The following is a 26,002-nucleotide window of genomic DNA, read 5'->3' as shown; positions in this document are numbered from 1 at the left end:
ATCTATAACAAACCATTTAAATAAACGCGCGCTCGCACGCACATACACACGCGCGCGCGCACACACACACACACACACACACACACAATAAAACCTGTATAGTTCATAAAAATAAGGATCACATCCACTACTTATTCCTCTGCAATTTTTTTTATTGATTGTGAGATATTTTATAACAGACTTCCTGAAAGATGAACGTGGCATTTGTTGCCTTATTGGCTCTTCAAGCGCATTCCAAGCGCGCACTGCAGCTGCAGAGAAATATTCAGAACAATCGCTGGAAAAAAATCCCAAAACAATATCAATAAAAAGCTACCATTCCCATCAACAAAAGGAAAGTAATTCACAGCAAAACAACGGCCAAAGAGGTTCAATTTCCCCCCCCCCCCCCACCACAATCCGGCTGGTTCTGTATAACGCATCTTCTCTGATCCTTAATTTGCAGTGTGCATTTTAATGGACGTTTACTTTCTCTTTCCAACGCACGATTTCTGCCAATAGCGCTCTTCTTTTTTCATGTGCTATGTTACCAGGTAAATACCATCGACTAATAAAATTTTTAAACACAACTTATCAATGTAGTGACTTTTTTTAATGTGTCTAAAAAATTTATTTTGTAAAGGAATATTAGGAATGAGAATTTTGTAAATATATTTTCTTGTATTCATAATTAATATCATCTGATAATATATATATATATATTTTAATGTGGTGTAACTGAAAATCGCCATATTCGTTTCAAACGTTTTGTCAACTTTTTTTAAAATATTAATCATTAAAAATTGGTACTCTATTTTAACATAGCACATAGTTTAAAGGAATGCCTTGTTATTAATAGCTACAAATAGAGTTTCTCCTGTGAAATAATAATTGGTGTTTAACATTAAAATGTAATTTTTCTTTTTTTTATAATTACTGCACCTGTAATATTACTGTAAATATGCACTTATATATGGTATTAGATATAATCAAATACGTAGTAAAATTAATAAAAAACATTAAACTTATTTAATTAACGATGGTATACAAAATATTATTTTTTTTATTTTAATAAGCCGAGAGGTATCAATCTGGCAACAGTGGTCGCCTTTTGCTCTGTACTGCAGAGGTTTTACTCGCAAAATTAGTACAAAACGCTTAAAAACTGGAAAAAAAAATTGTAATGTGTAAATATTTGGGGAATAAAAACCTCAATTAAAATAACTGATCTTCTCTTCGCAAAACACGTGATTTTTGTTTGAAATTCATACTGTAAAAGGTGGTCGTACCAATTTTTTTTGTATTTAATTTTTTTTTAATAATTTACTTCATGAGATACAGTACCTACATATTTTAATAAAATTACTGATATAAATAATTGACATCCATGTTGAAATCATTTTAGGATGTCTAGAATTTTAATCAGATTATAGTCATTCTTTTTCAGCATCAGAAATTCAGTTAAATGTACGTACACTCTGGCTTAATGAAAACTCATTTACACGAGTAAACAGTAAAAAAATGGTAAAAAACAGAAAAAGGTGCAATTCTGGTCCTCGCCTTTGATTTTTCGTGAAAACGTCGAGATAAAATCATAAGAATGTTTCGTATTTTATCGTTGTTTTCTGTATTGCCGTCTAACGACGCATGCACATGATCCGTAGACGTTTAAACCTGTCGCTGGTCGCTGTATGTCCGATGAGCCAGCAACGTAATCTCTTTGCGCCGTTGTTTTTTTCATTTCCTTTTCGACGCTGTCGTAACACTCGCATTCACTCAGCACTGGATTTTTTTTAGGCTTTTAGGATTCCTTTCGACACGAGCTTTCCTCTGACTTGCATTTGCCATAATTCCGATCATATTAACTAGTTAGATGAGATGACATCAGGAATTATTTTATAATTTTTTTAATTTAATACCAGTTTTCGCTTATATTTAGGCGAATATTTTTATTGTCACACTTTGGGTCCTAGTAGCGCTCCACAACTGTTCACAGTGACATTCGACTCAATGTCCTCGCTAAACGTGTTTCCACGCTACACCAATTTGAAACTCAGAAAACTATCACGCGCATTGTACAATGCACGTTGGTACAATGAAGTCACAGCCAAAACAAAATTCTGCACGACAAACACGCTGTGGGCTCGACCATCGTTAACGCATTATTTAGTCTCGTAGTTATTAGCGACTCAAATATGGCGGTAATTTTGTCACACGAGAAAGTTCGACCGACTATCGCTGTAACGAGAGAATAGATGTTTTCACGTCAAAAAAAAAAACGTTCGCGATCAAAGATTGGTTTGAGTCCAAGGTGGCGTCTGGTGAATTTCTGTCTCTCTCTCCCCCCCCCCCCCCCCCACCCTCAGAATGTATTGATGTATCTCAGTCTTCCGTATGACTAGGGGCAGGTTTTTTTCGCGAAAAGATCTGAACACTTATTAGACTGCAACAATGCATACCCGCGCCTGTGGTTTCTTCCTTGTGATTGGCGGGCGTCTGCGAGAGAAGTCGTTTCCTTATTTGACCGAGCCACTCAGGACACGTTTACTTCCGCGCTGAATCACTGTGATTGTTGTTGTTACAATCGATATGTACCTGGGAGGAACTCACCCAATCACGAAACACAGGCGGTGCTAAAGTGTTTTAACTTTCATCTAGTCTCGAAATCTTTTCGAGAAATCTGCATGCCCCTACGTATGACGCGTGGGGCCACGCGACCTGTTCGGGGTGTCTCGCACCGTTGGGACTCCAACTGCCCTGGTTATCAACACGCTTGGTGGGCGGGGGCAGAGGCAGCAGGAAGCAGGGCTGCTATCGCCGCGAGGAAGCTACGCCATGTCCGGGAAGTAGGCAGCATTGCGGGCTATCGCAGGGCAAACCCCCTCCCAGGCTGCCCACGCCCTCGGACGCTCTTCTTATCAGCTTATCTTCCCTCGCGGCGTTCGCGAATAAGTCGGCAGTTATTTTCTGACGCAGGATGCGTCTCCCCGTCGTCGGGTTGCGGGGCTTCGACGCAGCCACGTTCACTCGCGCGGGGGTGAGTTCCTAAACGCTCCGTGGCTGCTTCCGAACACTGTCTTCAAGGACCATTTCACCTGAAGGATCTTCGTAAGGCTTGCTCTCGCACGCCATGCGATCAGTTTATAAACTAGTGTAATTCATTTTTTCTGCCGACTCATTTGTACCACTAAAATTTTGCTGCCTACAACACCTACTTGATTTTCTACGTGGATGCACGGAAAATATCTATTTTTGGGCATCAAAAAATATTTTAAGAGTATACACTCCCACCAAATATTTTATAGAGATAGCCAAATATATATTTTGTTGTATCAACAAAAACATCTTTTATTAGTGACAGTGAAGTTTTTTTTCTGTCACTGTTAACCCACTCCATGAAAATATATGTAGCTATCTATTAGTCACATCATAATATTTGGCGGTCAGTGTAGACTCTATTGACAAATTATTTTATGTTTATTAGGGTGTAAATGCGCATTGGAGCAAGTTGGCGCCTAGGCTGTGTTTATCAACCATTAAAAAAAAGAATCCAAGAAACGCAAGACGCGTTTCGAATGCCCGTTTATAAACCACGCAAGATGCTGAAATTGCTGCCATATTTCGATATAGCTCCTGGCAACCATTCCAAACGCGATACCCGACATGAATTCGCGTGGTCATCAAATTATTTAATAGTTTCTTAAATAACTTGGAAATGAAACCTACTTGTAAAACTATTAACAATTCTGAGCAGAATATCGCCTTAACCTGGTAAACAACAAGCAGAGGTACGAAATGGAGGAGCGTTTGTAGGGCGTAAGTATTAAAAAATATTTTCAAAATAAATATATATTCGTGCAAAACAATGGAATAATACATCAGTTAGCAAACTCGCATGGTCTTGGCTGGGTTCCATATTTGATAAATAAACCTGTATTGTAACTTTGTAACTATGAGCGTGCAACACTTGCGTGCAAAATTTTAAGGTGGAATAGCTAAAACAATTATCACAGACAACGCGCAGTTGCAAATTACCACCGAGCACTAAAAACGACCCTAAAACACACATTACCTCGCAAGTCTTAAACGAAATCATGTAAACAAAAAATAAACCAAAACTATTCTTATAAACAAATTTTCAGTGACTGGCCACATAAAATTATAAAGTCCCAAGTGCGTGGCAGAGTTACGTATATAAAAAGTTTACGTTATATTACCTTATAAAACTAGCCTAAGATAATCATGAGAAAACTACGGTACATAAAAAATCCGTTGCCAAACTCCTGCATTTTAAATTGATAATGTCAGTTGGTTGTATCAAAAATTGTTTCAGCCAAAATTTTTAGATTATATTCATACAGTTTTTAAACAATCTGAACGGATTCAGTAATGTACATTTTAAGGGAGTTATGAATATTTTTGTACTTCATCCCTTTTTTTCCGCCCCTTGCAGTAATGGTTGGTTGTGTAAAAAAATATTTCACACGAAGGTTGTAGATAATATTTTTTATAAGTTTTACAATAAAAAATAACTGATTTAATAGTGGGCATGGTACGGAAATTTTTATTCTACCCCTACTTTTTTCATTCTCTTGCATCAATGATTCGTCTTATCAAAAAATGGTTTCAAACATAAGTTTTAGATAAAAATTATAAGATTTTTGAACAATTTGAACGGATTCGATGGTGTAACTACTAAGGGAGTAGTGATTTTTTTTTGTCCTCAAACCCTTGTTTATTCCGCCCTTTGCAGTTACGGTTTGTCGTGTCAAAAATATATTTAGACAAAGGTTTTTGTTATTACTCCTACCAGTTATAAAACGTTCAAATGGGTGCGATATTTTTCATATTATGGAAGTTATAAAGATTTTTCTGTTTTTCTTAAAACCTTTCCCATTTCTACCCCTTTGGTCGGAGTTTGCCCATTAGCGAAATAAACCGAGATTTTACATTACATAGTATATTTTTTGTATCATTTTGAAAGTGGTTTGTGAAAAATTACGACAGTAATCGCATCCATAAAAATGTGATATGTATTATTTTTTGAGTTGATTATGGTTTTGGGGTCGAAACGAAAAAACTATATAACATTTTCCGAAAGTCACCTCATGGTAACGGCTACAATAGGTAGTATTTCTTCAAAATCTACCTAAAACGGAAGTATACGGTGTTACTCGCCACAATGCATAAACGCAACGCAAAAATGGACAAACTTTCAAATTCTTGCATTTTGTCGTGCGTTTCCGCCTCCTATTTTTGAAGCTAAAAGTTACGAAAACTTTTAAAGATACAGACATATGTATTCAAGGCCACAATTTTCTTTTTATCGGATGCATTACGTTTTCACGTATTGAATTATGGAAAAGTGAAAGCTTAAAAAGCGCTTTCCAAATAAATATAATTTTCACACTTTTTTTGTAGAAAATCTAATTATGATAAATAAAGCCCACTGAAGAACATTTTTTTCCCTACAGGTTTACAGTTTCAACATGTAAGGTATTTCATGTCTTGCGACTAGCCAGTTGTATCAATTTATACTTCTTTTTTTTTCTTCTTCTTTTTATAGTTCTGCGTTCTTACCTCAGTGCTTGGGTAATTTTTTTTTAATGCTTATACCAGGCGTCACGCGAAATGTCCACAGTCCTTTTGTGTTGTAATCACCCGTGATAAGTTTCTCGTACTTTTCTTTGTAGGGGAGTTGGAGGGGAGTTGTTTACCACCCTCCCCTGTGATCTCGGAAACCCCTTGCATGCTCCGCTGACGCGGCGGCGCGGCTGCAGATGAAAAGAAGCGAGGAATGGGGAAGTCTGTCGGCGCCATCGCAGTGATTGAAACAGTCGTTTGTGGAGGATGCAAGCGGACGAGACAAGAAAGGCTTGAATGATGCGTGGGTGTTTGTGCCTATTCACGGGGCTTCCTTTTTTGTGCTGCACTCCACCGGAAACACCGGGACAAACACCGTGCGGCGGGGAAACTGCACACAAACACGTGACAGCTGTGTCGATGGGGGGAAAAAAAGACTGTCGGTTTTTTTTTTACCCCGGTCCATAGCATCGCTATACGCCCGCACTTGTCATTTCACACCCTCGTGCACACCTATAGACCGTCTCACGCTTAGGTTACAGTACACGGCTTATGGCGCGCGCTGCTGTCATATCTCTAACACGTTACGAACAGGTTCAGGAGCATTTTAAAGAATCCATTTGAGTAATTTACAAGGTTTCAGGCCTATAACTACTATCACGCTCATAAATCTGTAACAAATCACTTCTTTTTAACCTAAAACAAGAAACAGTTCACACACGTTCGTTGATACGAATTTATAAATTTACTTAATATGTTTGGCAACAACGCATGCAGAAACAAGGTCAGCGCTTACGGCAGTCGGCGTGTGTTGGAAAAAGAGAGAAAGCGTACATTTACTCCCACACTGCCATTTAAGAGTGGGACGCCTTATAGGAGAGGGAATTGGGGAAGGAAGAGAAGGGGGTGACCATTCATACAGAGATTAAAAATAAAACTTAAGATGACAAGAGTAGGTATCGTACTTTTACAGTTTGTCGTAACAATAACTAACTTTTGTTTTTACAGGCATTATGTTTAATTCGCAATAGCACACGCGGGGGCGCCACGCGAACTGTGCGATGCGACAAAAAATAATATCGCGTTATTGTGAACATGGCGGATCTCATGCCGGCGTGACGAACAGAAATAAACGATTAAATAAATATAAACATGTTCTTGCCATTACATACGAAACAGATAAGACAACCATCAACGCTTGTAGGTTTTTTTTTTGATCGAAATGTTTGAAAGAAAATTGTGTAATTCGAATGTAACATTCAATTGGAAAAATCACAGTGCTTGAACACGTTTGAAAGATTTCACAAATAAATGTAGTAAACAAAACCTTTAATAATAATTATTATTATAATAATACACATGCACCAGTTTAACCATCTTTCCAAAATAAAAATTATCACGTTAATTTAAGTAACGTCGGGCCCGCGACGCGATGGAAATAGAAAATATTGCTAACCAAGAAGACGGTGATTGCTAACGGAGAATATCGCGCTGACGTCACAGATTTGTGGAATGTGATTGGTTAAACAAAAATACTCGCATCAATCGCATCGCGTCCTTCGCGCTATTGTGATTCCAGCATCATTATGACCAAACGGTATTCAACAACCTGACGAACAGGAATAAACGTGAGCAACTTTGGTTTGATGTAATGCTTGATGTTTTTTTTTCCCCCGCTTTGTTTTAGTTTTTCACCTGATTTGGACTCGACTATGTTCATATGTGTGCTCAACAGTGCCAACATGACTTTGAAGATGATGGTGGATGATGTTGACGATTGATTTTGACCACGTTTGTGACGGTGGCAATGTGATGAGGTCGGACGCAGGATACTAGACCCCCAGCCATTTTCAAAGAGAGTTTGACTTGCATGATTCTGCAGTGGCCAGTTTTCCCGCGTGGGGTAGGAAGGCGAAGAGATAACACAGTGTCAAACGTGGAAAAAAAGGTTTCTTATCTAGTTTAGTGCAAATAACAAGAAACAGTGAAATAACTTCCATCCAACATTCTATGGTTCGGCACATAATCCGTCACTCAAGCCGCTCGCGTTTAGGTTTTTTCGGGTGAATTTCGGCTGTTGACCCTGGCCGCTCAGTCGTTACTGTCGGCTTTCATTTCTATACAGTGTTGCCTGTTTTCTAACAGATTACATTTTACATTGCATGGGTACATTTCCGTAAAGATTTTTTTTTTAAGAAGGCCAATAATCATCTATATGTTTTTCTTTCGGTAGAGCATATTGTTTAAAATGCCACTGTACTGAATTATTAATACACAAATTACCGTTTCAAACCCATTGACGTTCGTTAATCTGGCAATGTCGCTAATCCGGCATGTCCGTGATCCCAAACGTGCTGGAATAAAGACTTACTAAAAAATTGATTTCCCATTAAATCAGTTCTCATTTCGCTTTATCAGCATGTTTATCTTTTTAATATTTTACGTTTTCACTCGATCGATGCCACTAGTCTCTCAAAAATGGTAATTTGGTAATCTAGCGGAAAACGGGATAAAAATGTTTGCGGAGGGGTTTTTTTTTTTTTTTTCCGCCCATAGAAGAAACCACTGGGTTGTGTTGTGCGGTGCTTATGTGTGCTGTAAGTTTTCCAGCAACACGTGGTGCGTTTGGAATTCTAACGGAGTAGTCCGTTGACGTCTGAAGATGAGATATATTAGATTACCAGAGCTCAGAAATGCTCTGCTCGCACGCCACAGGAAAGCCCTCTTTCTCTTTCAGTCTCTCTCTTTCTCTTTCAATCTCTCTCTCTCTCTCTCTCTCTCTCTCTCTCTCTCTCTCTCTCTCTGCGAATCGTGCAAGGACCGCCAGCAGAGCACGACCTTGACGGGCGTGAATGATAAGCGAAATACGCGAATTAATTTGGTAATTTTGTGACGTGTGGGTTGAAAGGCGATGATGCCAAAATTAGCTGGTGTACAGTTAGTTTTGGTGTAATTAAAATTATTTAGCGGAGAAATTTTTCACTCAGTGAAATCTTTGGCGGATGTTTTTCATGTTTGGCATGCTTAAACTGCTCTAGATATCCGAGTGGGGTCATTTACGAAGAGTGGATGCTTATTTCTGTTTCCGTGTTTTGTTTTTAAAATGTATTTTTAGAAAAGTGATTCCTGAAAAAATTCTAGGCATCGCTATAGATTCTTGAACGCTCTCGAGGGACCTGTATTACATTGCACCTTTATCTTAATATCTGTGCCATATAATGTTTTTTCTCATCATTCAAATCTCATAGTTGACCTATGCATGACGCGTTACGGCGTTTGCGTTATATGTTCCTTGAGTGTCTCAAGATTCGGTTTAAGTATATGTGGCACGGGCTATATCTCCGTGTTGTGGTTGGTGTATGTGGCATGGGCTATATCCCGTCGGCGGTTTGTGCATGTGGCACTGGCGACTACTTCGAAAGACGGGCTCGGTGGCGGTGGCACGGGCTGTACCTCGGTGCTGAGAGTCGGGCTCGGTGGAGGTGGCACGGGATGTACCTCGGTGCTGAGAGTCGGGCTCGGTGTTGGTGGCACGGGCTGTACCTCGGTGCTGAGAGTCGGGCTCGGTGGAGGTGGCACGGGCTGTACCTCGGTGCTGAGAGTCGGGCTCAGTGTTGGTGGCACGGGCTGTACCTCGGTGCTGAGAGTCGGGCTCGGTGTTGGTGGCACGGGCTGTACCTCGGTGCTGAGAGTCGGGCTCGGTGTTGGTGGCACGGGCTGTACCTCGGTACTGAGAGTCGGGCTCGGTGTTGGTGGCACGGGCTGTACCTCGGTGCTGAGAGTCGGGCTCGGTGTTGGTGGCACGGGCTGTACCTCGGTGCTGAGAGTCGGGCTCGGTGGAGGTGGCACGGGCTGTACCTCGGTGCTGAGAGTCGGGCTCGGTGTTGGTGGCACGGGCTGTACCTCGGTGCTGAGAGTCGGGCTCGGTGGAGGTGGCACGGGCTGTACCTCGGTGCTGAGAGTCGGGCTCGGTGTTGGTGGCACGGGCTGTACCTCGGTGCTGAGAGTCGGGCTCGGTGGAGGTGGCACGGGCTGTACCTCGGTGCTGAGAGTCGGGCTCAGTGTTGGTGGCACGGGCTGTACCTCGGTGCTGAGAGTCGGGCTCGGTGTTGGTGGCACGGGCTGTACCTCGGTGCTGAGAGTCGGGCTCGGTGTTGGTGGCACGGGCTGTACCTCGGTGCTGAGAGTCGGGCTCGGTGTTGGTGGCACGGGCTGTACCTCGGTGCTGAGAGTCGGGCTCGGTGTTGGTGGCACGGGCTGTACCTCGGTGCTGAGAGTCGGGCTCGGTGGAGGTGGCACGGGCTGTACCTCGGTACTGAGAGTCGGGCTCGGTGTTGGTGGCACGGGCTGTACCTCGGTGCTGAGAGTCGGGCTCGGTGTTGGTGGCACGGGCTGTACCTCGGTGCTGAGAGTCGGGCTCGGTGGAGGTGGCACGGGCTGTACCTCGGTGCTGAGAGTCGGGCTCGGTGGAGGTGGCACGGGCTGTACCTCGGTGCTGAGAGTCGGGCTCGGTGTTGGTGGCACGGGCTGTACCTCGGTGCTGAGAGTCGGGCTCGGTGGAGGTGGCACGGGCTGTACCTCGGTGCTGAGAGTCGGGCTCGGTGTTGGTGGCACGGGCTGTACCTCGGTGCTGAGAGTCGGGCTCGGTGGAGGTGGCACGGGCTGTACCTCGGTGCTGAGAGTCGGGCTCAGTGTTGGTGGCACGGGCTGTACCTCGGTGCTGAGAGTCGGGCTCGGTGTTGGTGGCACGGGCTGTACCTCGGTACTGAGAGTCGGGCTCGGTGTGGGTGGCACGGGCTGTACCTCGGTGCTGAGAGTCGGGCTCGGTGGAGGTGGCACGGGCTGTACCTCGGTGCTGAGAGTCGGGCTCGGTGTTGGTGGCACGGGCTGTACCTCGGTGCTGAGAGTCGGGCTCGGTGTTGGTGGCACGGGCTGTACCTCGGTGCTGAGAGTCGGGCTCGGTGGAGGTGGCACGGGCTGTACCTCGGTGCTGAGAGTCGGGCTCGGTGTTGGTGGCACGGGCTGTACCTCGGTGCTGAGAGTCGGGCTCGGTGTGGGTGGCACGGGCTGTACCTCGGTGCTGAGAGTCGGGCTCGGTGGAGGTGGCACGGGCTGTACCTCGGTGCTGAGAGTCGGGCTCGGTGTTGGTGGCACGGGCTGTACCTCGGTACTGAGAGTCGGGCTCGGTGTGGGTGGCACGGGCTGTACCTCGGTGCTGAGAGTCGGGCTCAGTGTTGGTGGCACGGGCTGTACCTCGGTGCTGAGAGTCGGGCTCGGTGTTGGTGGCACGGGCTGTACCTCGGTGCTGAGAGTCGGGCTCGGTGGAGGTGGCACGGGCTGTACCTCGGTGCTGAGAGTCGGGCTCGGTGTTGGTGGCACGGGCTGTACCTCGGTGCTGAGAGTCGGGCTCGGTGTTGGTGGCACGGGCTGTACCTCGGTGCTGAGAGTCGGGCTCGGTGTTGGTGGCACGGGCTGTACCTCGGTGCTGAGAGTCGGGCTCGGTGGAGGTGGCACGGGCTGTACCTCGGTGCTGAGAGTCGGGCTCGGTGTTGGTGGCACGGGCTGTACCTCGGTGCTGAGAGTCGGGCTCAGTGTTGGTGGCACGGGCTGTACCTCGGTGCTGAGAGTCGGGCTCGGTGTGGGTGGCACGGGCTGTACCTCGGTGCTGAGAGTCGGGCTCGGTGTTGGTGGCACGGGCTGTACCTCGGTGCTGAGAGTCGGGCTCGGTGGAGGTGGCACGGGCTGTACCTCGGTGCTGAGAGTCGGGCTCAGTGTTGGTGGCACGGGCTGTACCTCGGTGCTGAGAGTCGGGCTCGGTGGAGGTGGCACGGGCTGTACCTCGGTGCTGAGAGTCGGGCTCGGTGGAGGTGGCACGGGCTGTACCTCGGTGCTGAGAGTCGGGCTCAGTGTTGGTGGCACGGGCTGTACCTCGGTGCTGAGAGTCGGGCTCGGTGTTGGTGGCACGGGCTGTACCTCGGTGCTGAGAGTCGGGCTCGGTGGAGGTGGCACGGGCTGTACCTCGGTGCTGAGAGTCGGGCTCAGTGTTGGTGGCACGGGCTGTACCTCGGTGCTGAGAGTCGGGCTCGGTGGAGGTGGCACGGGCTGTACCTCGGTGCTGAGAGTCGGGCTCGGTGGAGGTGGCACGGGCTGTACCTCGGTGCTGAGAGTCGGGCTCAGTGTTGGTGGCACGGGCTGTACCTCGGTGCTGAGAGTCGGGCTCGGTGTTGGTGGCACGGGCTGTACCTCGGTACTGAGAGTCGGGCTCAGTGTTGGTGGCACGGGCTGTACCTCGGTGCTGAGAGTCGGGCTCGGTGTTGGTGGCACGGGCTGTACCTCGGTACTGAGAGTCGGGCTCGGTGTGGGTGGCACGGGCTGTACCTCGGTGCTGAGAGTCGGGCTCAGTGTTGGTGGCACGGGCTGTACCTCGGTGCTGAGAGTCGGGCTCGGTGTTGGTGGCACGGGCTGTACCTCGGTGCTGAGAGTCGGGCTCGGTGTTGGTGGCACGGGCTGTACCTCGGTGCTGAGAGTCGGGCTCGGTGTTGGTGGCACGGGCTGTACCTCGGTGCTGAGAGTCGGGCTCGGTGTTGGTGGCACGGGCTGTACCTCGGTACTGAGAGTCGGGCTCGGTGTGGGTGGCACGGGCTGTACCTCGGTGCTGAGAGTCGGGCTCGGTGTTGGTGGCACGGGCTGTACCTCGGTGCTGAGAGTCGGGCTCGGTGTTGGTGGCACGGGCTGTACCTCGGTGCTGAGAGTCGGGCTCGGTGGAGGTGGCACGGGCTGTACCTCGGTGCTGAGAGTCGGGCTCGGTGTTGGTGGCACGGGCTGTACCTCGGTGCTGAGAGTCGGGCTCGGTGTTGGTGGCACGGGCTGTACCTCGGTGCTGAGAGTCGGGCTCGGTGGAGGTGGCACGGGCTGTACCTCGGTGCTGAGAGTCGGGCTCGGTGTTGGTGGAACGGGCTGTACCTCAGACCCAGCCGCGGGTGGTTGTCACGAGCAGGGAGGAAGACGAAAAGCAGCAGGCCCAGCGGGCTCGTGCGGCGTCGCGCGTGTAAGGCCAAGGGAAAGGGGGCGGGGTGGGAGAGGGTGGAAGAAGGGCGTGGAGCGTTATTTTTGGTAGTCTATATAAGTCGTCTAAGGATGGGGCCTAACTCCGTCTCGACTCGTGGGCCGGGCCGAGACTCGCCTTCGCCTTCTCCCCCCCCCCCCCCCCCCCCCCTCGTTTTTCATCATCTTTCCTTCTCTTTGTCTTCTTTTTCCTGCCGCCTTCTTTCCATCTCGGCTTTTTTTTTATCCGTTTCCCTCATTCTTTGCCCCTTCGTGCCTGGCTTTTCGCCGCGATATTAGTAGGCGTGGGCGGTCGAGCCCTTTTCTTCCACCGCCCTCTCAATCCCAGGCTCCCGGAGGGGCTCCAGATATTGGACCGTCTTCCCCCGCGAGATGAAGAAAAAGTTAAGGAATTGTTGGGTCTGGGGGGTAAGGGGGTGGGGGAGGTAGCAGCCCCATTACAGATGGAGAGATTGCGCGTGCTGCTGATTGCCGGGAGAGACTCTGCTGGGAGTGGCGCGCGCGGGCTGACGAGTGCCCCGGGGCGTTTACGGTAACGACGGGGCCCGATCGAAACGCGATCCGACGTCTGGTGTCACGGTCCCGCCGCGGCCCGTCACCGCCGCGCCTTGTCACCGCCGTGCCTTGTCACCGTCACGGCCCGTCACCGCCTTGCATTCGCGAGTTGCGTGCCCGTAGAGCTGACTACGAGCACACATTTTCCCTTTGAATATATATACTGTATAGAAGTCGCGAGTGGATAGGATTTACTCTACGTTTTTCAGGAGCGTATAATGAGCAGCTTGGGAACTTCACCGCTGCAGTGCGCTGCCGTAACGTCCTGTATCGTCTTAGGTTGTTATTTACACGTTAGAGCGCAGCACTGTCGCCCGCTGTCATTCTCCCCGCACCCCCCACTATATTCATTCACTGCAGCTCAAGGTCGTTCAACGGGATGGGGAAGGGGGTGTTTGAAGAGTTCGACACTTGTCCGCTAGGGACCACCACAATTCGATGCCGTAGAGATGGTGGCGATTGCGGCGGTGAATTAACCAACTACCTCAAACCGTATTAGAAATTTTAACCTGGGCTGGCGACTTCTATACAGTATATATATTCAAAGCCTTTTCCCGTTCAACACCGACAATTGATGACGTTGCGACGGTATTTTTATCTATTTATTATCGTATTTTATCGGTGGCGAAGTTTCTTACACTTTACCACGTTTTCTGATATTAGATAATGCATTGGTATTTTACCAAAATAATCATAACATAAGACATATTTTATGGTAAAATAGGCAAAGATATAGAAATCATAATTAAGCTTGAACTAAATGTCCAAATATAAGAGGTAACCATTACAAAGTGTTACCAAAAAGATAATTTACAAGGTAACTAAAAATGAAGCATAGGCATACACGTGTTGGAAAGTAATTAACATTTAAAAAGTCCGGCGTTTCCAAAACAATGTGATAATAATAAGTAGCGTTACATTAAAAGCAGCTACTCACACATTCACACACACAGGTTTAAGCAGTAGGTAAGCCGCGAAGTGATGACGTAACTGTTACATTGGCAAAGGGCGAATGACGTAAGAGATTTAGGTGGTATGGAACACCTTCCAGTTAAATGGAGAGTCCGAAATTTAGAAGAAAAAATGTATATAATTTAAGTTCCTTACAAGGGCAATTCAACGCATTTGTGTCGTCTAGAAAATACCTTATAAAAATTATGTTTTATCTAATTTTTTAAGAATAATAAATTATAAAAAATTATACAAGTACAAAAGCACTAAAAAATGTAAGAAATTACATTTTTACACAGATTTTGAACACATTTCAAAGGTCAGGCGCGGACTGGAGTAGATTGATTACCTTTAATTATCTCGTATGAGGGGTTATGGGTTAGGGGGATGACCGCCACTAAACTGTTCATTATGAACACACATTTCGAATGGTATATGACCCACTGGTACTATACTATATACACTGCGAAATTGTTAACGATGTAATTGACTAAAACGAGTTTGAAATAGTGCGCAATTTTAGTGGCCTGATTTTATATTAACACATTTGAGTGTGTTATGAAACGGATCAGCAGAAATTGCTAAATACTTCAAACAAGAAAATAAAGCGCTAAAATATGTATAAGTTATCAAAGACACGTGGTAGTCACGATTTACTGACAACAATTATTTATTCAACGCGCACATTAACTATTAAGTGATTGCTGGCCCTTTTGACGTCATGAATTCATACTGTAACGAAAAACACGCTGCATATTGGTTCGTAATTATTGTCGAATGCCGTGTGTGTTTCGGTGGAGCGTGGAGAATACCGCATGTCCTCGCGATTGTTCGTAATCAACTCGCTGCTTCCAGCGCACAGTATTGATGACGACTTTTCAAAAAGTCAAAAATGCGCTTAAAAAAAATAGGTACTCTTATAGGGCTAAAAATATGTTTATTATTTTGCTCACATGGTGCAGTGATTAAGTTAGCCGTGTTATAAACCATACGCAGTAGGTTATTATCGTGGAGTCCGCTCCGACGTAGGTGTCGGATGGCTTTTACGGAATGAATGCTACGTTGCCGTGTAGTAATTAAAACGTCATTATGCCAGTGCTGATCCCCTGTTCTTACTTTTGTTTTAATACGATTAAGATTTTTGTTAAAATAATTATTAAAATTATTACATCTATTTTTTCAGCTAGTGTTCTTTACTCTCTGACTCTTGCGGGTCAGAAAAGTTGATGTTTATAATATATATTGTAAAAAAAAATACATACATTTTGCGGTCTCTCAGCCATAACAAAAAAAAAATATTTATTAAACAGAAATATATAATTCTGTAAGTTTATATTTTATCGTGTTTTGTCAAAACGTCTCGTACATAAATTCCTCGTGGGGAAAAAAAATTGTCAGTATCACCAACTTTACGTAAAAGCTAGAGTAAAATATTTTCGTTTAAATATATGTGTTTCGCAGTAGAACTCGGCATATTAGCGGTGCAGATTTTTTTATTATTTAACATTAAGTATATATTACTTCCATTGTTTTACTTACAATCCCACGTTAATTATACTCAAGGTTGCCTGATTTAAACCACAATTTAAACCATGATTTTAATCAAGTCATTTTTATCAAATATAAAATGGTTTTTTTTTTAAGTATTTTTGTATAGAATATCTTAATAATATTTTAACGAAACGTCTAATTCCACTTTAGTAACAACAATAGTTTGTTTGCTCTTTAATGTTTCTTGTGATTTACGGGAACAAATAATTATACCCAAAAAAAAAACTCCTCTAAAATTAAATTAATTAGTAAATTGCAGTCAAAAGTGTAAAAAAAAAAGGGAAATAATAAATTTATCATTTAAAAATATTCCTAATTTGTAGGAAATCCCTGATTGTACTGTAAATCCTCTTTCTGTCGCAAACACCCATTCTATGGAAAATCCTCGTCAGATGTGCAGATTTGATGGACTTCAGTTCTTTGATGTTATAACTTTTCTGGTTCAACATGAGTGTCAGAAAGCGGGATGTTGTATGACTCATTTGAACATGCTGAGAACTAAAATAACTAATGTTATTATTAAAAAAAACTGGTTTAAACCAAACAAAATTTGTTTAAACAAAAAAAACTGATAGTTTGGTTTTTTTAACTTTTTTTTCAACCCTGTGATAATGCTATCCTACATTACGAATGATTGAATATTGTAGATTTATCAACCATAACAAGGTTCTTCAAAGATCGGAGTCATTTTGACTCATTGCTATTCATTGGCATAAATTCAAATGGATTATCATTAAATAAAAAATCACCCATGCAGTTTAGCGTAGTCTACATGCACTTTTTTTTCAGAGCAATAAAATAACATGGCATTATCTTGTTAGCACAAATAAGCCATTTTCCCAATAAACTTGTGCACATTTTAATCGTGAATTTATTTATTCTCGGAAAAAATTAATGAGGATAATGGTACGAATGACATGTCATCAACTCAAGCCACATTTGCTTTGCGAGTTGGAATTCCTGCATTTGTATTAGATACCAGATATTCTGCGTTTTTTCGTTCCCGCGGTTGAAGCTTGCAGTTGGAGTTCCTGGTGGACCAATAGGGCCGCTCCAAAGCAAGGCAATCCCGCGCCGGCCATTTTTTTTGCGGTCCTTTTTGTCTTGTTTTACTGTGAAAAATAACGACATAAATGGGAAAAGCAATAATTTCCTTTTTTATTCGCATTAATGCAGAGTCAATATCTTTCGATTTCAATTGAGTTTTCATGAATTCATTATAATAAAAACCTTCAAATATTTTATTGCCTCATATAATGACGCGATTTCACCGGAATTTGATAGTTAGCATTAATAAAATTAACCCGAGTAGAATACAGTACGTCCATAAAAGAATGACCCAGTTATAAATTTTAATAGTATCAACTGTAAGCGTTGTATAGTTTTTGTTCAAAGTCACAATAAAGAGTAATTCAAACAGTTTTAGATAAGCGCATGCGTGAGTACTGCTTCGTTGTTTTCTCGCTTGCAGCGCCACCTACGCAAAATGACTAATCCTGTGCGTAAAGCGTTTTGTGTTGTGTAATTCGCTAAGAGTGAATCTGTAATTTCAGTTCAAAGTGCGTTTCGTTTGTACGAGAGTGGTTGAACGTCGAAGTCCCTGACCGTTGGATTGGTCGTAATGGTCGAGACGACAGAGCTCATTTTTCGCTGGCCTCCACGTTCACCTGACATAACGCCATGAGATTTTTTTTCTTTGGGGCTTTGTATAAGATCGTGTCTACATTCCGCCACTACCTAATGATTTGCCAGAGTTGAGACTCAGTGTTGCATTGGCTATTGCCTCCATTACTCCGGGCGTGTTAACAAAAAGTGTGGGAAGAATTGGACTTTTAGTTTGGATGTGCTGCTTTTAACTCAAGGTTCACGTATTGAACATTTGTAAGAAAAAACTGGGTTAGTTTACCTTCAGTTTTATGTATGATTTGTTATAGATAGTCTAAATTAAACTGTTATAATATACCATAATTGGGACATTCTTTTATGGACACACTGTATTTCTAGAAAGAACATTAAAATTTTTTTAAGATAAAACATAGTTTTTCAAGATTAATTTTTAAATTTCTCCTGCCTTTTTTGAGGGGGCTATTCGATAACACCCAGACCCACTGTCAAGGCCCCTCTCCATACTGCCAGGGCCCTGGAAATGTAAATGGCCCAGGGTCCCGGAAAGACTGTGGTGGACCGACCGCGCTCATCGAGTCATGGTCTCGTCACATGGTCTCGTCACTCTGCGGTCGTGGTCGACGAGTTGATAAGGAGAAAGTAAACATCCTTCCGTTTCGATAACAACGTTTGAATCTGGCTTTGCGTAGTCTTGTGACGTTAGTCTTGTGACGTTAGTCTTGTGACGTTTTTTACAACCGAAATTATAATCTTGGAGGAAACTATTTGGGATTTTCGTTTGGTAAGCACATTAAATCATTTTCACGTCTTGTTGTAAACATTACGTTAAGAGTGGCGAAAGAGTTTTTTTTTTTCCAAAACATCAGGTGTGCATCATTAAGTCTCCCTCGGAATTATTTCAAAATGATGGAGTCTCGGTAATCGTATTCTTTAAAAAGCTCACATCCGTTATTCATAAATGCGAAGACATTTGTGCATTTCTGTCAGAAGTTTTTGGTCTAAAGCGAAAGTAATTATTTAAAGTGGTAGCCCAATATACAGTAGCAACGAACTTCAGTTCTTTGATGTTAAGTATAACTTTTATGATTCAACATAAGTGGCAGAAAGCAGGATGGCGTATGGCTTTCATTTGAACATGCTGAGAACCAAAATAACTAATGTAATTTAAAAAAAAAAAATTGGTGTAAACAAAAAAAAACAACAGATTATTTGGTTTTTTCAAACTGCTTTTTCTTCAATAATTCGCAACGTAACACGCAAAATTAATAAGTTGTAAAATAGGCTGAACCTTGGCAGCAATTTTCAGAATTCAAAGTCATGCTTGCGAAGGCCGGAGCATGTCATGTATTGTAGCAGGCGTCTACAATAAACATGCAAGAAGTGAGTGAGTGAGGGGATAGTGTGTGTGTTTTTTTTAATTCGTGTGCACAGTAAAATATATTTATTTAATTTAGTTGTATCTATTACCTGCATCTAATTATGTGCCTTTCCTTCGTAATTTGTCATTTTATAAACAAATTATATTTCAGAGTAGTAAAAAAAAAAAGTATATTAATACCAGTGTGGACAAATAAGGAACGAATCAAATTTTTGCTCGTAATAGAGCATAACGTTAAAATTCTTAACTTAAAATAAAATACGCTAATTTGCTACCTACATTGTGGCAAAATATATATAACATGTAATTTGTTTAAAAGTTTAAATGTAAATTTATAAAAATCCACAAGTCTGACTTTTATAAGTTCTCTGACGTAAATGGCGAATTCGTGTCTTCAACTCGACTGGTGTTTTGAATCGATAAATACTATCGTCTTCCGCTACACGTGAAAAACTAGAAAATGTTACCGGATTTGTAGAACAATTTTATTTAAATTATAAAAACTAAGTAACAAAATATTACTCTGTACTTAAGAATTAATAAGTTTTCGTAGTCAATTAATTTTATCGTATTGCGCACGTGCTTCGACAACGCGTGCAGCGTCTTCGCGCTATCTACCGGGATTTTAATGAACCATGAGTCGTAGTTCAAAATAAACCTGCTAGATGACGCGCGCGACGACTCCAAGTAGAAACGTGAACTACAGAGACAGTAAAAATTTATACTGCAAAAATGTTCGTAAATATTCATGCTGTTTTATAGATTATCATTGTTCAATGTAAAAACTACAAGAAGTTTAAGTTTAGTCATACATAATTTAATTTCATTTTGATAAATGATAATGTACTATTTTTATGTTCTATTTTTCTTATTTATTTAAAAATGAAGAACACTTTTCTGTTTCAACTACTTAGGCCAAGGAGTATAGAAGTAAAATTATATTAATTTTCAAAGCTTACAAATTACCAAATCACCGCCATATTAGTTGTTATACATGCTATTTCATAAATAAGTTACTGTGCAGTAGTCAATTGTAAACCTGTACGTATAACATTTTGATCATGTTAATTTTAAAATTGAAGAGAAAATTTTTTTTGATTAGTATGTTAATATCTTAATTCACATTCTTGAAAACAATTACTTCCTGAGAAGCCGTTAAAGATGCGAATAAGAAACGTTCAAAACTTTCCTATTGGAATCTTACCTAATAAAATAGGTAAGCATAATCCTATTATTACAAGTTTTTACTGTAAGAGTCAAATACTACGGGGCAAATTTTTTTTCTTTTTTTTTTAATTACGTCTGTTTCGTTGTACAAAATACGTATCATAATATTATTATTGTTGTTGTTAATAGCACAGAGGCTAACATAATCACATAAAAATAAAATATAGGTTTCATACATCCAATACTGACAACATTATAATATCGTAAACATACAAAATCACTTTGGTATACATATATACACCATCCGACTTATAAGTTGGTATTCAAGTCATTGTTGTCTTTTGCATAACAAATAGTTTCGTGTTTCCTGAACATTTTTAAATGTGGACATCATCTAATACAAACTGGCAAATTGTTGTATTCCTGGAGACCTTTAGCATAGATTGACTGTTGAGCTGAAGCAAATGGAACTTATTTCAATTACGTGTGGCATAAGAATGTACATTTGAATTTTTTTCTAACCTATTGCTTAAATATTTTGGCAAGACTCCAATATTAATATTAAATATAAAAATCATACAATTGTAATAAAGAAATTCACGGACACTTAGCAAACACAATTCCTCTAGCATAACATCAATTTTCTCGTACCTATCTTTCAACAGTAGCCTATAGCTCGCATTGCTCTGTTATGTAATACTTGCATTCTGGCTCTGTAGCTTTGATCTGCAAAGTGCATGACAGAAATATTAATGAGTATTAATATTAATAAGTATTAATATTAATGAATATTAATGAGTGCGTGGACTGTGGACTCGGTGTTAAACGTAAAATTCATAGACTGCAGGCAGCGCTGCTGTCATCTGTGTTTTCGGCGTGTAACTTGATAGCTAAAATATTAAATGTACATAAAGTCGCGGCCCATAATCTGTAGTGTTAATGCCAGTACGGTACAGTTACAGGTTGTGTGTAAATTATGTGCTTTAAAATTTATGTAAACAGTTTCTGATGGTGTTCAGAAAGGCTTCAGAATACGCGCAGTTTACGTATCCGCAGCTACAAGGCCCGTCCCAATCAATTGTCAGGAGTCACTACGGAAGTGCAGGTGGAACAGACATGGTGGCAAAAAAAAATTGCATTTATACCATTATCTTCCTAATAGTTACAAATTTTTTTTAAGTGTAAACATCTTAGCTTTCGGTATATGGCATTTGGTAGGAGTAATTTCGTGAATGGAACGCAAGTCGCAAGGAACAGAAATGTTTAACCACGGTGCTGCCATCTGTGGTGGATGGCGTGATCCAAAGTTCATAGATTCTACGACACGTTATAGTATTAACTGTTTGATGAATATTAACAAGGCGGGCAGTATTATAATAAAATTCCTTTGTCAAAAATCAGGTCCGAAACCGGGGCTTAGTATTTTTGTAAGTATTTTTTCGCCTTTATAGGAGCCGTTTCATTATATAGTTGAACATTTCGCTCTGAAAATGAATGATTCTATAGTCGACGTAGCTGCTCCTGCAGCGAATGTGGAAACTTAATGTGATGCGTGTCCAGAAATGTAGTTGAGAACACAGTTTGTGTATATTTATCACGCTCAGCGTTATTTTATAGGATTCGGTGTTAAATTTCGTGTCCGAGTTACGTATTATAATTTTATTTGCAACATGAGAACACGCGAATTTTCTCCTTACAGAAGTTAGATATTTACACATCACTGGTGAGTACTGCTAGACTCGCTTTTTTTTTGTTACGTCACTTTTTGTAGAGTTCTGATATCGTAATCGCCTAAACTTAACTCTTCCAAATATAAAGAAGTTTCACTTAAAAACAAATCACGTGTACGTGGTCGCCGCGCGCATTAGAAGCGAGGGCAGGGAAGATTTAGGGAACCCAAAAATTAAAACACGCTTAAATATGCGTTAAAACAAGAACTTTAGTAACTAGTGTCTGTCCATGTCTTCAATGGCATCAAAGAATGAATTAATGGGGTTTGTGATAGCTATAATATGATACATAACCCTTGGAAATGTCTATACAAATTGTCACTATTCTAATGCGAAAGTATGCAAAAGTATGAGAAAATATAAAAGTATTGGAAAGTATAAGAAATCATGCGCTGCTGATGCTGCTATCTGTAACAGGCTGTAACGATGCTTCAATTCAATTTTTTAACTCCCACCCCCCTCCTCGTGCATTATTCGTTACATACTTTTCATATTTAATGGCACCATTAGTAAGGTGGTTATTCTTCGTTTTCTGACACTCCTTCCACTGGAAGGAGTTGGGATTTGACAGGGAAGGGGTTCGGAATTGGTCTGGGCTGCGAGTTCGTGATTCTTACAGCTGCCATTTAAGTAATGCCATTTATTCTCTTGGCGCTGTTCTGCCCCGCGCATGGACGGGTCGCTGGGTGCCGCTGCTCCGGCAGGGACTCGAACACAGGACCTCGGCCGCGAGTACCCGCCGCCCGGCGCCTGACGAGGCGAGGCTCGCGGTCTGCCGGACTCTACTCCCGCTGCTCTCTCGGTGACAGAACATTCATCTCTGTGCAACCTTTGAATATATATATATATATATATATATATATATATATATATATATATATATATATATATATATATATATATATATATATATATATATATATATATATTCTGTATAGAAGTCGCGAGTGGATAGGATTTACTCTACGTTTTTCAGAAGCGTATGATGAGCAGCTTGGGAACTTCACCGCTACAGGGCGCTGCCGTAACGCCCTGAATCGTCTTAGGTTGTTATTTACACGTTAGAGCGCAGCACTGTCGCCCGCTGTCATTCCCCGCACCCCCCACCCATCATTCACTGCAGCTCAAGGTCGTTCAACGGGAGGGGGAAGGGGTGTTTGAAGAGTTCGACACTTTTCTGCTAGGGATCACCACAAGTCGATGCCCTAGAGATGGTGGCGATTGCGGCGGTGAATTAACCAACTACCTCAAACCGTATTAGAAATTTTAACCTGGGCTGGCGACTTCTATACAGTATATATATATATTCAAAGGTGCAACTAATAGTACTGGCCTAACATCGGCCTGAAAAACCACCTTCCCTGGAGCTTGCTGAACACACACACACTGAACCCTCGAACCCGCGGCATAAAAACAACTGTCAGCTCGACGCGAGAGACAATGCATTGCAAGGCGGCGGTTCTGTGCAGTTCAGGAAGGTTATTTTCAGGGGGAAGAGAGAATGCGAGAGATAGAGAGAGACTGGGTGCTGCATCGACAATTGCACACACTCCGACGACGGCTCCACAGACTTATTGCTAATTAAAAAAAATTATGCATTTCTCTACCGGATGTAAAAAAAAAAGTTTCACATCAGTTAGTTCATGTAATACCATGAAACTCGGACGAGGCAACCATTTTGACTGTGCGCGACTAGCAGTTGGAGCACGGCCTCTGCGGGGCGTTGTGAAACAGCGCGGCTCGCCGGCACAGCTCGTTGCGACAATTACGCGGCGATCTGCGGAGGAATGCGGCGACACTGACCCCTCGCTGCTCTCCTCTCTCCCCCCCCCCCCCCCCCCCAAAACACTCCAACCCAACTCTTTCACGTACCATTTTTCCTCGCTGGAAAACGTGCCTGCGACCCCAGAATAGTGGACTCTGTCCATCTGGGTGTTTCTCGCGCTACGCTGCCCGCAACTAGAACGGCAGAATCTATTATTATATATTTTTTTCATTATCTTATCATTACTATTATTGAAGTGAAAACATCTTTGGGCGCGAATTTTAATACAGTTTTTTTCCTAACCTAACTAAAAACTAGGTGTGTTTGGGAGGGTTCTGGGTTAGGGAAATGCTCTTAAGTGTGTCTCAGGCCGAAGCCTATACGCTCTAATCATGCAGGTTATGAACCATGCAGGAGAGGTAGCCTGCGACATGTGCTAGGAGGGGATTGGCCAACCATGGCAACGTTTTAGCCATGACTAACTCCCCTCACTGGCTATTCTAGACTATAAACTAGATAGGTTGTGCCCAGGTGAAACTTGCATAAACACAGGGAAAATCCTGAGCACTGACATGCGGGATGCAAAAATTGCATGCATTATTGACAAGCAGGTCGCTTACGGGTCCAGCCGCGGGTTCGTTATTTTCTGTTTATAAAAAGTCAGGAAAATATTCACAATGAATTTTTTCTTTTTCCTGTCCAACAGTGCAATGCTAGCTCACTTTCTCATTTTATATGTTTTAACAGTTGGGTAACTTTACTTTCATAGTCCCGTGTACGGAAATATGTATGTCTTCATTAGTATCTGGAATAAGCTAACAAATCGGAAATACAAGAAGGCGGTTAAAGCCATTTCGTGTGGGGAAAGTTATTTTACGTGTTGTGTAACTTTTCTCGAACCATAAAGTTGTCTCAAAATAAGTGTCGAAAGTGTGGTCTTCGTGTCGTTCCGCCATTTTGTGAGGTTGTCAGGTTCGTTGACAAACATCATGCAATGCTTTGCAAGTGACAGTTGGGAATTGGGAGGATCTAACGGGTACTACTGCAGAGAACTGTCAAATTTGAGATATGTCAGAAGTCACAGACTTAATGTGTTCAAGCTGAGTGCATAATTGATAAAATAACAGTAACAGTAGGTCGTGCGCACAATATTCAACCGCCTAATTTTCGAACCTATTGATTCACAATACGATAGTCGTGTGCATGGGAGAGAGGTCGAGTGCAAATGAGTGAAATGAATATATTTTATTTCTGTTACAGACGCATGGTGCAACAGCCAATGAGAGTATATTAGGATGCCATTTTGACGGGTCTATAGAACTGTTTATAATTATCAATAATATTTTGGCACGAAATTATCGAAACATTACAATGTTCAGATGCATGTAATTCCTGATTTAATAATGAATTATTACTATTACTGCTTAGATAAACAGTCACTTGAAATAAAAAAAAAAGAAATTATAAATGTTTCATGGGTAGAATGGAAAACTCTAAATTTTACAGAACCCAAACTAATTTATATATGTTGAAAAAAGGTGTTCACAAATTACTGGTCATATGTCGTGGGATAATCATTTGGCAGTTGGTCAGATGTCGGATACATCGCGAAATTTTGCTGGCCAAAATTAACATTAAGATTTCAATTGTGAACAGATTTCGCACAGGTCGTGTGACAAATCATGTGCTGGGCATGTTGTGCACTCGCTCATGTTTTCTAATTGTGAACCTGGCCTTACCGGCGTCGAACACACACACACATACATACACGTCGACGCAAACAGCTGGCGAAGTTCCGCGCGTGAGTACACAGTGAGAAACCTAAGATTCATTGATCCCGAGTCAGAAACCCGAATAATTTTTATTCTTGTATCTATGGATTTTGTTTGAATGTAAAAGGTAGGTTAAATTAGTTCTGGTACATATAACATCTCCCAAGATTGTGTTGTTTTTTTTCTCTGGAGGTTTGGTTTTCGTACGTCTAGGTGATTGTGTCTAAAATAAAATGATGTTTATGTTAGATCTATTGTTTAAATAATACCTCTAAACGTTGTTTGAGTACGAAAATTCTTGCAAATATTAGTTATTGTTTTTTTACGTGATGGCGGGTTTTTCAAACTTCTAGATGATCAGAACTGAAATGACAGGTTGTTTGGTAAAGCTCAGGGACATTTAAAATACTTTTTTTTTTTTTTTAATTTAGACTGCGAAGTTTGCACGAGAGAGCTGCGAACTTCGTCTCGGCCGGGGACTGGTTCGGGGATCAGTGAGTCTCGTGAATCCCGTCGCCAGAGGTCAAGGACGCTGGTTGATTGCCTCGCCGCGCTCTGATTGGCTCCCGGCGCGACGTGGTCCCAGCGCTCTGGTCTCGACACGCTCGTAACGGGGGAGTGTCCTACATCATTAGCTTATAACATTTACTGTTGTTGCACAAGAAATTGTAGTAAATTCGTAATATAACCGTATTTAATCGTTTATAAAATGAATGATTTTTTTTAAATTAAACAAGTGCTTATTTAATCTGTTTATGAACTTAATGGCAGCTTTTTATATCAGTAGTACCACATTCTGAAAGCATGGAATCACGTGGTGTATAGTTTTGGTTTAACCTGCCATACGTAGTCTTCGTCTTCAAACTCGTTATTTTTAGTA

General features: G+C 42.3%; 1 protein-coding gene across 4 annotated transcripts in view; it reads left to right on the top strand.

Moving 5' to 3' along the window:
* The window catches only part of LOC134531738 (uncharacterized), a 618,769-nt gene that overhangs the window by 309,705 nt on the left and 283,062 nt on the right, over positions 1-26,002 (top strand). Inside the window, exon 1 of one of the 4 annotated variants that reach the window (XM_063367610.1) lies at positions 2,673-3,016. The exons of the other annotated variants lie outside the window; for them this stretch is intronic. Within the exon in view, the coding sequence (XP_063223680.1) occupies positions 2,957-3,016 (60 nt within the window). The 5' untranslated portion in view covers positions 2,673-2,956. Of the gene's footprint in view, positions 1-2,672; positions 3,017-26,002 lie in introns of those variants that run through there. 4 annotated transcript variants of the gene reach the window in all.

Source organism: Bacillus rossius, chromosome 5 (assembly GCF_032445375.1).
Source record: "Bacillus rossius redtenbacheri isolate Brsri chromosome 5, Brsri_v3, whole genome shotgun sequence".
Classification (NCBI taxonomy): Eukaryota; Metazoa; Arthropoda; class Insecta; order Phasmatodea; family Bacillidae; genus Bacillus; species Bacillus rossius.
The sequence above is the reverse complement of the archived record's forward strand: the minus strand, read 5'-3'. Positions and strand labels throughout refer to the sequence as shown.